Here is a 12,211-nt window from a genome sequence, read left to right on the forward strand (position 1 = left end):
TTTAAAGAAAATTTCTTTGATTTATGAAAAAATTTTATTTGATTTTAAAAAATAATGTTTAAATCAAAGAAATTTTTTTACGTTTATACGAAATGTATTATGCTATTTAAAATCAATTAACGAAACTCAAATAAAAATTCAAGTAACAGTAACATATAAAAATAATACATTTTAATATCACTCTTCCTTCTTTACAGAAACAGTAGTACTCCCAGTATAAGAAGTAAAACGTTGCATAATTTTATTTCTTCAAGAAATTTTGCTATATTAAATTAAAGAATACGGTTTGCCTTCAGTAACATCATGGATGATGATATTGATGATAAAGACGATACAAAACGGTAACAACATGCTAAAAATTCTTACGCAATTTATTATATGTTTGTTATAATAAATATTAAACATATAAATATTTTCAGAAAATCGCGTAATCTCAGCGAAAAGAAACGCAGGGATCAATTTAACATGCTTGTAAACGAACTCGGTAGTATGGTTAGTGCAAATGCGCGGAAAATGGATAAATCTACGGTGTTGAAGTCAACAATTCTATTTTTAAAGAACCACAATGGTATGCGTAATATTCTTTACAATACTCTATTTGAAACCAAAATATCTTTTCAAATATTTTTAATTAAAATTGTTAAGAGTTAGTAAATTCTAGTAAACGAATTACTTTTGTTTTTAAATTATTTGATAAACTTTTAAATATCATTTTTTAGAATTAAATATATAGTTGCTTATTTTCAGAGATAGCAGTTAGATCGAGAGTCCATGAGATTCAAGAAGACTGGAAACCATCTTTTCTCTCTAACGAAGAATTTACTCATCTTATTTTAGAAGTAAAATTATGTACAAAATTATAAAACTAGACTAAGATGAATTCTGCAATATTATAATATTTATTAAAATATTTACTACTTAGGAACTATTTCCTAGGAACTAACTAATTTACTAATATACATTTATATAAATGTAGGCATTAGATGGATTTATAATGGTTTTCTCTTCAAACGGACATATTTATTATGTCTCTGAAAGTGTTACGTCTTTGCTTGGGTATCTTCCAAATGAATTAGAAAACACGTCCATTTACGATATAACATATCAAGAAGATCAACCACATTTATACAATGTTTTATTGAATCCCGGAAGCACACGAGACAGACGTAGTATAAAAAAAGGTAAGGTTTTTATAGTTATTAGAAATTAGGAAATTTATGTGATTTTTATTAAATACAATTTTCTGTATTGACAGAGGATCAAACTTCTTTTACTTGTCATATCAAAAGGGGCGGACTCGATTTTCGGGAAGAATCTATCTACGAACTTGTACAGTTTATCGGATATTTTCGTAAGTAAAATATCTTAAAAATTTTTAATTTATTAAGTAATTTTATGTGATAAAATCTGGCTTTATCAAATTACCTTATATTTAACACTTCGGAGCTAATGTTAAAATTTGTAACACAATTACATGTTGGGTTTGATCCATTTAATTTATATTGACTAAAAGACATTAATCTCAAATGATAAAACTTATAATTATTATACATATAAAAAAGAATAAATACTAAGTTTATTTTAATAATAATATTTTAAATTTGCAAATGTAACATAAAAGATATAATTGAGAGGGTCCAATAGACTACCGTTAGTTCTGGAAAGTTTAAAATTGAGTTTTATTAAAGAATATTATGTTGTTACAGGTTCTGCTATGGATAGCGATGTTGACAATCTATTGCCAAATCAGAAACTTAGTAGTAATACTAGCGGACCAGATAACAAGTATTATCACCGATCGTATACATGAGTATAAAAATAAAATCGCGTAGCAATATATTTACGTTTAATTTTGCAGATTAGTTTTCGTGGGTACGGGACGTTTGCAAACTCCTCAACTTATCCGAGAATTATCCGTGACGGATAGTACGAAGTCAGAATTCACATCTCGCCATAGTCTCGAATGGAAATTTCTATTTTTGGATCACAGAGCTCCGCCCATTATTGGATATCTGCCTTTTGAAGTTTTAGGCACTTCTGGTTACGATTATTATCACGTAGATGATTTAGACAATGTAGTTACGTGCCATGAATCACGTAAGTATTAAAAAAATATAATCGATCATGCAGTTGATTATTAATCATGTTACCTTTTAGTGATGCAGAAAGGTGAAGGAACATCTTGTTACTATAGATTCCTTACGAAAGGTCAGCAATGGATTTGGTTGCAGACTAGATTCTATATTACCTATAATCAGTGGAACTCAAAACCTGAATTTATCGTATGCACGCATTACGTGATCAGTTATGTCGATGTAATGAAGAAATTGCGTGCAGAATTGAGGGATTATGATAAAACGCAAAATCAAGATATTTTATTGCCCGTAAAACAAGTAAGATGACAGATGACGCGATTATAGCATTTCATAATTATTACGATATTGCGATTAATAATACAAGATAAAATAAATGCATGTGTATAAATGCAAGGAATAAAAGAACAGAACATATTTTTATACTGAGAAAAAGTTTTAGTTAAAAACAAACAAACCAGTAGATTCTGATCATATAAAAAATTATATTTATCATAATTAAATCTCATTATCTTAATTAGAATTTTGATTAATATAGTCAGATATTGATTTGTTCATTTTCAAACAGAAATTTTTCTCATTTAAACTTTATTGTATTTGTGTGTATATGTTATAGATATTTATGTTATAGGTATATCTTTGATTTATATATTTACGCATAATACATAGGTGACATCTTGTCAATCACCGTTAACACAATGGTCAACCAAATCATCGAGAACATCGAAATCAATGACAGTCGCTTCTAATCTCCGACATCGCGGTGATGGTTCCAATACGTCCTCAATATCTGTCTCATTACGAAGTTCACCACACTCGCAAATAACACATGGATCGAGATCGAACGCAGCTTCTGCAAGCAGTTCTATTGTGTCAAAGCCAATAGCTTCGGACAATAGGCAACAGCAACAAGCACAACAACAGCAGCAGTTACAGCAACAGCCACAACATCAACTTGATGTTAATCAGTCATGTATTAATTTTATGGATCCCACGCAATACGCAACGATTAATTTGCAATCGGTAATTACAACCGAATTTGCAACGCCTGCTGCTCCAATTCTGTCAACTGTACCTACTCATGAGGTAAAGAAATAAATAATTTGTATTATTTTAATGTCAATTGCATGTTTGCATTTATTTTATTGTTTACACAATTATATAAAATGTATGAACAATTTTCTGTTCCAATCGCATACAATTTTTAACACAATACAAATTTTATTACACAATCATATTTTGAGTAATTTTCAATAAATTGGGAATAAATTGGGACTTTCTTAATCTTGCGTATACATGCATTCTTTTAAAATTTGTTATAAAACGTAATAAATTTTATAAAGCATTTAAATTTAATTATATAAAATTTAATCTATAATATTTATAATACTTTTATATTATACTCAGTTTATATTATAAACAGTTTAATTATATTTATGAATTTTTATTTTACTGTATTCTCGATATTTTCAGATGTTGCAACAAGGTATAGTAATGACTTCTGCGCAAAATCAAATACAGAATGAATTGCAACGGAAGCATGAAGAGTTACAGCAATTAATTGTTCATCAGCAGGAAGAATTAAGAAGGGTTTCAGAACAATTGTTTATCGCTCGATATGGAATTCTCACGCCATTATTGAATGTTTGTATATCTTTTAAATATATTTATATATTAAATAAGAAATTATACGTTTTACTTTCTCTCTTTCTCTCTCTTTAATTTTTAGATAACTGATTATTTTTATTTGATATTTTTATTCCATCTATTTATTTGTATGCTTTTTATATATAATATTTTACTTTCTAAACTTTTTATTTGTTGAACATTAAAATTAGAGTTATTCACTTAGTTATCTGCTTAAAAAGCCCTTTGTGATTTATATTTCAGGCTGGTATACCGTATAATCCATCAAATCCGTGTCAACAAGCAAATCGGTGTAATACCAATAATACTAACGTGCAGTTACCCACATCCAACAGCGTACAAGGCGTGAATGTGCTTCCTATACCAATCACCGTGCCAGTGCCTATAGTGCCTACGGAATTATTTTCGCATTCTTTACAAGTGAATCCGTCATCAGGCTCGACGCATGGCAATGTGGGCGCTATAATTCAAACCCAACAGCAACAGCAACATTCGCAATTGCAACAGCAGCAGCAGCAGCAACAGCAGCAGCACCAGCAGCAGCAGCAGCAGCAGCAGCAGCAGCAGCAACAACAACAACAACAACAACAACAACAACAACAACAACAACAACAGGGGCCATCGCAACAGGAAGGTAGCAATTCCAATCTCGGTCTCGTGCCTTTTCAGATCTGTCTACAACAGGCTGAGATGATTTACAGTAATATGGAGGCATCTTCAAATCAACAACAGAGATCATCGCAAAATTAAAAAAATCTTTCTTTTATTTTTGATATTTTAACTGATGAACCAAAACTTTCTTCTTTTTAAATTTAGAACTCTACAAAGTTTTTTTAAAAAGTCTGTTTTGTTTATTTATTGCATGTACTATACAAAGAAAACAGTAGATAATATTTAATGTAAAAAAAATATAAAAATATATATTTTTTTTATCCTTTTTTTCTTTTTTCTTCTGGAGAAATGCAATTTTTTTAAAAAATGTTGTACGTTGCATGTGTACAAAAAAATTCTAATTGTAAAAAGTTATAGTAAGCTCATTGTATAATAGCAGCAGCCAAATATTACGTAAACTGTGACAAAATTTTGATATTTTAGTGCAATAGTGTTTTTATATATTGGCTATTTCTCACTCTACCATTGTATATTTGTTTATAATTGTATCTTTATTTTCTTGTGCTATGGTCCATAGAGAGTTTTATATATAAATATAATGAACTATTTATTAATTCTATTTTCAAGAAATTAAAATATGAGGCAACAATATAAAGCAAAGTATAATTATTGTGCAAATATGTATTTTACATAAAATCAGAAATTATAAAAATTAATTATATTCATTATAAAATGATTTTGCAAAAAATTAAGTTTTGATAAGGAACATTAACTTAAATTTCACTTAGAATAAAATTTTTTTATTTAAAGTCTAATAATTTTTTTTCCAAATTATAATGATACTAATATTTTCTATCTGCACACATAATATGTGTTTTGTTTTACCTGTTTTTTCTGAGAATGTAATTTATATTTTTATACAAAACAAGAGATTTTCTTACAATTACAGATTTATTTTAGAAAAATTAAGTTAAGTAATTAAATATTTAAAAGATATTGAGTTAAATGTATGTGTATAGTGATAAAATTACAAATAACAAATATTCTCAATAATATGTAACAATAATATTGAATATATAATGAAAGAATTTATGCATTTATTGGATATTATTAAGAAGAACATTACTAAGAAAGTAAAAATATATATTTATTATATTATATTATATTTAATGTAAAATTTTTATATAAAATTTTGATAATCTTTTGAGAATAATTTGATTGTTTTAAACAATTGTAAACTTTTATAATAAATGAGATAGTTACAATTGAAAGGAATCATCACGCTTGTGTAGGTATATTTATTGAATTTATTTTTCTAGTAAATGTCAACGGAGAAGGGACCAATCTCCATGTTTTCCGAAACAGGATGTGTGTGCGTGCGTGCGTGCGTGCGTGCGTGCATGCGTGCGTGTGCGTGTGCGTGTGTGCGTGCGTGTGTGTGTATTCATGTATTTGAATATTAATGGCGATAAAAATAATATATATTTTGTGGTATGTACATGTATAATATTATCATTTTCATACATATCTGATGTATTATAATATAGATGTATCTTAGATTGCTGTAACATTTTTTAATTGTTACTCAATATAAATACTGTTAGTGTACATTATAGAACAAAAAACATAGTAAAATTGATCAAATTACGATTCCATATTGCGTCCATATTGATGTGATGACAATATTCTTCAAACGCTTGTGTAGAATATGAAATAGAAAATTAATATTGATTGATATAAATAATTTTGGCAACGTTGATAATTTCGTATAACATAATCAACAGTTTCGTATCATATAGTTGACAATATCGCATAATTGACAATTTCGTATCACATAATAACATTTGAAATAAATGTATATTAAATAATTTACTTTTTAAGAATTTAAGAAGTGTCTCTACAAGATTTTATCGTTCCAAATGGTATAATTTTTTTCTTTTACTTTGTCATAACTAATATACATTTATTACATTCAACAAAAATTATAAAGATGTATATGTACAATATTTATTTAATATATTGAAATTTAAAAGTGTTTTAAGTTCTTTCTTTAAAAAAATGATCCTTTTATATAAGTATTTTATACATAAATTGTGATACTTATTATTTTAAGACATATATAAAAATAACAAGATAAAATTAATGATGTAGTTTTTTTAACGCGTCCGTTAAAATTTGTACTTCTTGATTTACGTTATTTACAAGAGCTTCCACTTGTTGTTTACTGTCGATAATGCTGATACTCTGCGTATAAGCATCATATCTCACTCCGAATTTCCTCGGTATATTTTGAGCAAATTTTCTAAAATTGAAAAATTTATTATTCTTTTATTTAATATTAACGATTCTTTTTGTGTTCAGTTGGAACTATTAATATAATACATAAATTGTAGATTTACATGAAAACTGCGAACAAATAAGGATGTAATACATTAAGCGTAAATAAGCGCGTATCTTGTACAAAATGCGTTATATCTTTGTATTGTCAATATTGCGCGCTATAGAATAGGAAGAAAATGAGTGTGACCTGGGGCGAGATAGATAAGAATGAATCTGCGACATTTGCTTATTGTTCTTATACTTACATCATCTTTTGCTTGGCATCATCGAAGTCTTCGGCAACAAAATATATTGGTTGATATTCTGTTATCGGATATTTTTGTAATGAAGTCTTCGGTGGATCAAAAGGTCGAAGCTCTGGCTTGCCGCTTAAACAATATTCCAATTCGCCAAAAGATGAGAGTAAACCAGCACCATATGCCTTTAATTCTCCATTTTGTCGACATATTCCGTATTCTACCGTAAACCAGAAACACTATAAAAATAAAATTATATTTTAAATAAATTTAACACTATTTATTTTTTAAGTAACTTTTGATATTATTTTTTTATTTTTTTTATTTATTTTTCTATTATTAATAAACTCTAATATTATTGAAAGTCGAATTTACAATAGTATAGTTACAGTTTTTTCTGTCTTTGAATTATTATAAATCTTTATAACATAATCGACTATGTATATATTTTATAGTTCTATGGCTACAAAATATTACAAATTTTAAATTTAAGATGTTTTAATACCGTTGCAAGTTTCTCTATATATTCATCCGGAGCACCAAGAGACGCTAAACCAATAACTTGTGAAAATTGTGCGAAAGATGGATCAGCTAAGAGTGGTACATGACCCAAAATCTCATGACACACATCCGGTTCTGGCGTGTAAAGTGGTTTACTGCTATGTCGTATATATTGCGTGCTATGAAACACTCTGAAGGCTAATCCAGCCAGAAAATCACGTGAGGATAATAGTCCTGCCACTGGGCGAAGTGTAAAGCCGGTAGAATCTGAAGAAATAGAAAACCGATTACAAAAATAAAAGTATATCAATAATTGAATTGCGCTAGTTAACAATTTGTCTTTTCTGTGATATAGATAAAAAAAAAGAAAAATTGATTCTTGGAACCAAATAGAATTTATGCTATCCGGCATTGATATAATTAAAAAATTTTTAAATGTCTTACTGTGAAAATAATACATTGATATATAGCATACTCAACCTAATTCGATTTTTTATAATTTTCATAAAAATGAACATATTGTAAATATGTTTTTTTCAATCGAAATGTCAAATATTAAGAAACGATATTAAATGTACGTATTTTTAATTTAAAGAAGCAATAGGAAAAGCATTCGAAAAGTTGGATATGATATATCGCAAAGATGTTCAGGGTTAAAATAACTATAAAACTTTCTTTCCCACAGCTGCATACATTTAAAAATATTAATGAGATGTTACCTTTCAAAAAGTTGGATATATCTTCCAATTGGGGTATGTTGTCTTCACGATAACCACAGTTTTCGATGAGTAGCGGAAAAACATGATTATGTTCTCTGCATGCATTTTTTGGATAAAGCTTAGTCAAGTTTTTGAAGATTACGCCCCACGTAGCTATTTCTTCGGGCGTGTATTCCACTTTTGGAATAGGTTGTCCGCTAAAATATGGTACATATATTGCATACAATATTTTTGTCTTTTAATTAAGTTAATAAAATCTAATAATTCTAGTTTAATAATATATACATATTTTTACAATATGATGTATATTCACTCTATCCCAAAGAATATACTAAGTTAAAAAAAAATTAAAATAATGTACTTTGATGTCAAAGTGATGATTTTCGGTTACAAAATTTGACTGTTTATTGACTTTAAGCATCAAAGTAAAGTCACTTTGATGTTATTTTGATTTTTTGTTGACAGTTGTTTTGTGTGTTTTTTGGAACTTACTGTTTGTAATGATAAGCAATGTCTGCGAAAAATTTTCTTCTTTTTCTATATACAGGATCCGTAAAACCAGGATGATCGCTGTCAAGTTCGGCACCGTAAGACAAAATTTGATTAGCAAACTTATCAAGGTCGCGTATTCTCCTTGGGAACCATGGTACAGTATTCATATTATCTTTGTGATCACTAAAAAGAAGTAACAATTTATTTTTAATTTTCCCAAGTAGAACAACAAGTCATGATAACATCAAAATGACGTCATTTTGACATCATTTTAACATTATCGTAACTTGTTGTTCTGTTTGCTGGGATATTAAGTACGTAATACACAATTTTATTGTTTACATAAATATTGAATAATTTAAATATGTACGATATTGATCTTGATGAAATAAAACACATAAATATGAATTGATTATGAAAGAAGATGATAGAGACGATTGAAATCTTTTGTTATACAATCATGAGAGTTAAAAGAAATGCCTATAAGAGCCAAATAAACTTTTGTTATAAAGTTTCGTATATTATAACAAAATATATTAGTAATTAAATATATTAGTAATTAATAAATGAAGAAAAAATGATGAATGATAAATATGTTTTACTTATCAAGTTCTTAGCCTAATAATATTAATGTGAGAATTTAAAACAGATCAATGTAATTTTATAATTCTCAATTTGTATAAAGTTAATTATTTTTCTAATTTATATTTAAAGGCAATAACATTTATCTGAAATATTTTTAATAAAATTATTTTATTAAATAATATTATAATATAAATGTTAAAAGTATTGGCTATTTACTTATGAATACTTTTTATTCTAATAAGAATAAAATTGTTTCTAACTTGAAATAACATTCTGAAGTTATTGCCTGTTTATTGTTGAAATATATTTCAAGTAAATGGATAGCAGTTTAACTATAAAAAAAAACAAATTTAAGAATATGAGATAATGAGATAAAAAAAAATTTTAAGATTAATTTAACCAAAATTGTCAAATAATATAAATTGTTATAACATTAATAATAAAAATTAATAAATAAAGCGGAATTATTAAAAAGTAATTTGATAACGTTGCTGTTTATAACAAAATCATTATAATAGAAAAATTGAAAAGTATATATTACAATTAATTTTTAAATATAAATGTTAAAATCACTTACCTAGAGATTATCGAAAAATAGCTACATTGATCTTGTAAAGCTTCAATTACGGAAGCTATATTACCACCCGGTGCACAGTCTACCATAAATTCATAGTTGTTTGGTTGTCGAAGAGAACTTCTGGACTCAATATGCAATAGATTCACTTTGTGTTTCTAAAATAATGTGTACCCTTAACTCATATGTGTTCTTTAAATTCCTACATCCTTTGTTCAATGAAATTTCACTTACGACGAAAAGCTGAAGATATTTTCCCAGTGATCCAACTTCATCTTCTTCTTTTGGAGAAAAAATTAAGCAAGTGAAGGCCGAATTTCTGTCTTCCTTGATATAATTTCCGCCATAGATTAGTTTTGGCTGACACTATATTCAAGATTAATTAGAATGCGTTAAATAAAACTTTCGAAATAAATCTTTCTTTTATAAGAATATTTTAATATCTCTATTCATAAAAGTCAACGTTTTAATATTTCTTGATATTTCATGATTTCATAATTACAATTTTTATCAAATGTTTTGATAAAAATTGTAATTATTATTTTTAAAAAGTTATATTGTAACATTTATAGCTAATACTTTATTTAATAAATATTTTCATGGAAATAGACATAATAAAAAAAGTTTTCCGTATACTTTTGAATATATAAAAGTGTACGTAGATTTAAAATTAACAATTTTTTTACTAAAAAACACATACCATTGGTACCATTACAATTATCATTTTCTGATTAAATAATGGCGGTTTTTAAATTCGAATAATATTCACGTGTCGCTATAATAAACTGTAACATAACGGCAGACGAATTAAAACTATGATTAAACGATCTTTTCATATATATATATATTTACCATGGTTATAGCAAGAACTCCCCCTCCTGTTCTAAAATCTGAAGCATGGCAATCCCGATAAATGTGAAAATTTTTGCATAATAGTTTTTTATATACGTATAAAAAATGTATAAATATCATATATTCGCAAATGATATGACATACGTAAAAAAAAAAGATATGACACGTATACGTACTATAATAACAACAACAAGAACTCATTTTGTAGATTAAGTTTTTTGTTATGAAAAAAAAACCATAAAAATTCCATATATTGTAATCTGGGAAAGGTTTTACATCATTTTGATTATGGAGAACAGTTTGAAAGTCAAGGCTGAGTTCTCTGTGTAATTTGCTTGGAATGAAAAAAATTTATTACTTCACTGACATTTATAAATAATGACGGTCTGCCATATCGAACGTCAAAATAATATCTCTGGAGGATTCGTTCTTTGCATAAAATTAATTTCTTATACGGACTGTAAAGTATATTTATCATCACTATCTAACTGATTTTTGTCGTTATATTTTATACATTTTTAAATAATGATTTTGACAAAGTGTTCATAAGAAACAATAACTGCGATTATGATGAACACATGAAATTCCGTAACATCGATCATCTAACCATCTTTGTGAGTATCAGACATTTTCCATGTAACAATCATCAAGATCGCTACATAAATTAGAATACATTACATCATGTTTTTTATCTCTTTGATGATGATAACTAATGTAAAGCGAGAGAAGGATAATATCTGAAGATGGCTCAGTATCAAAACTAAAACATGTAATGATATTTTTAGATTCTATTATGTATGTATTTAACTCTAATTAATAATATTTATACGTATTGTAAATATTTTACATTCTTAAAAAATCGACTTTTATTTGCTCGTTTATCGTTATATTGTTATTGTATTTATAAATTATGTATATAAGAAAATAATAATTATTATATTAAGAAAGTCTATATAAGAAATTCTCGATAATCTTATCATTATTATAAAATACAATTTTATTTAAAAGTACGCAACACTGAGAGTTCCGTTGTTTGATTAATAATATGATTCTCAAAAAATCCAACACGCAACAATTAACTTTATTTCATCATATTTTATGTGTTAAACATCGATCAATGTGATGATATTGTATGAATCAAAATTAAATTGCTCTTTAAAATTTTGTCTGTTTAAAAGTATACACAAAGCAATAAACATTACATATAATTCTTAATATAATTATAGTTGACTAATTTATATGATCAGCTAATTTATATAATGAAATCTCAATGTCAAAAGTATTTGATTTATTTTAGAAAACGTTATTTAAAAAATATTTTAGTGAAGTTTTATTAAAATTTTTATTAAAATTGTATTAATTTTATATTAATTTACAATTAGAAGCAACGTAGTATACTATTTAAAAATATAGCATTGTTTTGATATATAATAAAAATAGTAGATTCTCTGCATTCATTAATAATATCAAATCACAAAATTTTTAAATTATAAATTTTAAACCGCACGATATTATAAATATCTTTATAAGTTCATATTATTTCTCTATAAATTTATATTA

The 12,211-nt window shown here is 26.5% G+C and overlaps 2 protein-coding genes across 3 annotated transcripts in view; one reads left to right on the forward strand and one right to left on the reverse strand.

Moving 5' to 3' along the window:
- Positions 1-296: 296 nt before the first annotated feature.
- On the forward strand, positions 297-4,490 carry LOC108693916 (circadian locomoter output cycles protein kaput). The gene is made up of 11 exons (XM_018203117.1): positions 297-341; positions 420-568; positions 748-839; positions 977-1,181; positions 1,256-1,351; positions 1,707-1,785; positions 1,859-2,097; positions 2,158-2,393; positions 2,763-3,179; positions 3,567-3,737; positions 3,984-4,490. Exons 1-11 carry the CDS (start codon positions 304-306, stop codon positions 4,488-4,490), a joined length of 2,229 nt encoding a protein of 742 aa, XP_018058606.1. The 5' UTR covers positions 297-303.
- A 2,001-nt stretch (positions 4,491-6,491) lies between these two features.
- Positions 6,492-12,211, reverse strand: part of LOC108693917 (protein henna) — a 6,395-nt gene continuing 675 nt past the window's right edge. Inside the window, exons 2-9 of one of the 2 annotated variants that reach the window (XM_018203119.1) lie at positions 10,500-10,584; positions 10,034-10,165; positions 9,803-9,957; positions 8,641-8,823; positions 8,149-8,345; positions 7,434-7,696; positions 6,938-7,167; positions 6,492-6,654 (exon numbers count right to left, since the gene is read on the reverse strand). In XM_018203119.1, coding sequence (XP_018058608.1) covers positions 6,492-6,654; positions 6,938-7,167; positions 7,434-7,696; positions 8,149-8,345; positions 8,641-8,823; positions 9,803-9,957; positions 10,034-10,165; positions 10,500-10,523 — 1,347 coding nt within the window. In that variant the 5' untranslated portion in view covers positions 10,524-10,584. The remainder of the gene's footprint in view (positions 6,655-6,937; positions 7,168-7,433; positions 7,697-8,148; positions 8,346-8,640; positions 8,824-9,802; positions 9,958-10,033; positions 10,166-10,499; positions 10,585-12,211) is intronic. The other variant, XM_018203118.1, reaches the window with a different exon arrangement.

This window comes from Atta colombica, unplaced genomic scaffold (assembly GCF_001594045.1).
Source record: "Atta colombica isolate Treedump-2 unplaced genomic scaffold, Acol1.0 scaffold111, whole genome shotgun sequence".
NCBI lineage: Eukaryota > Metazoa > Arthropoda > Insecta > Hymenoptera > Formicidae > Atta > Atta colombica.

Coding starts and splice junctions, on each gene's coding strand:
- LOC108693916 (XM_018203117.1), top strand. CDS start 304: ATGGATGATGATATTGATGATAAAGACGATACAAAACG. Junction 342..419: donor GATAAAGACGATACAAAACG/GTAACAACATGC, acceptor AAATATTTTCAG/AAAATCGCGTAATCTCAGCG. Junction 1,786..1,858: donor ACTAGCGGACCAGATAACAA/GTATTATCACCG, acceptor TTAATTTTGCAG/ATTAGTTTTCGTGGGTACGG.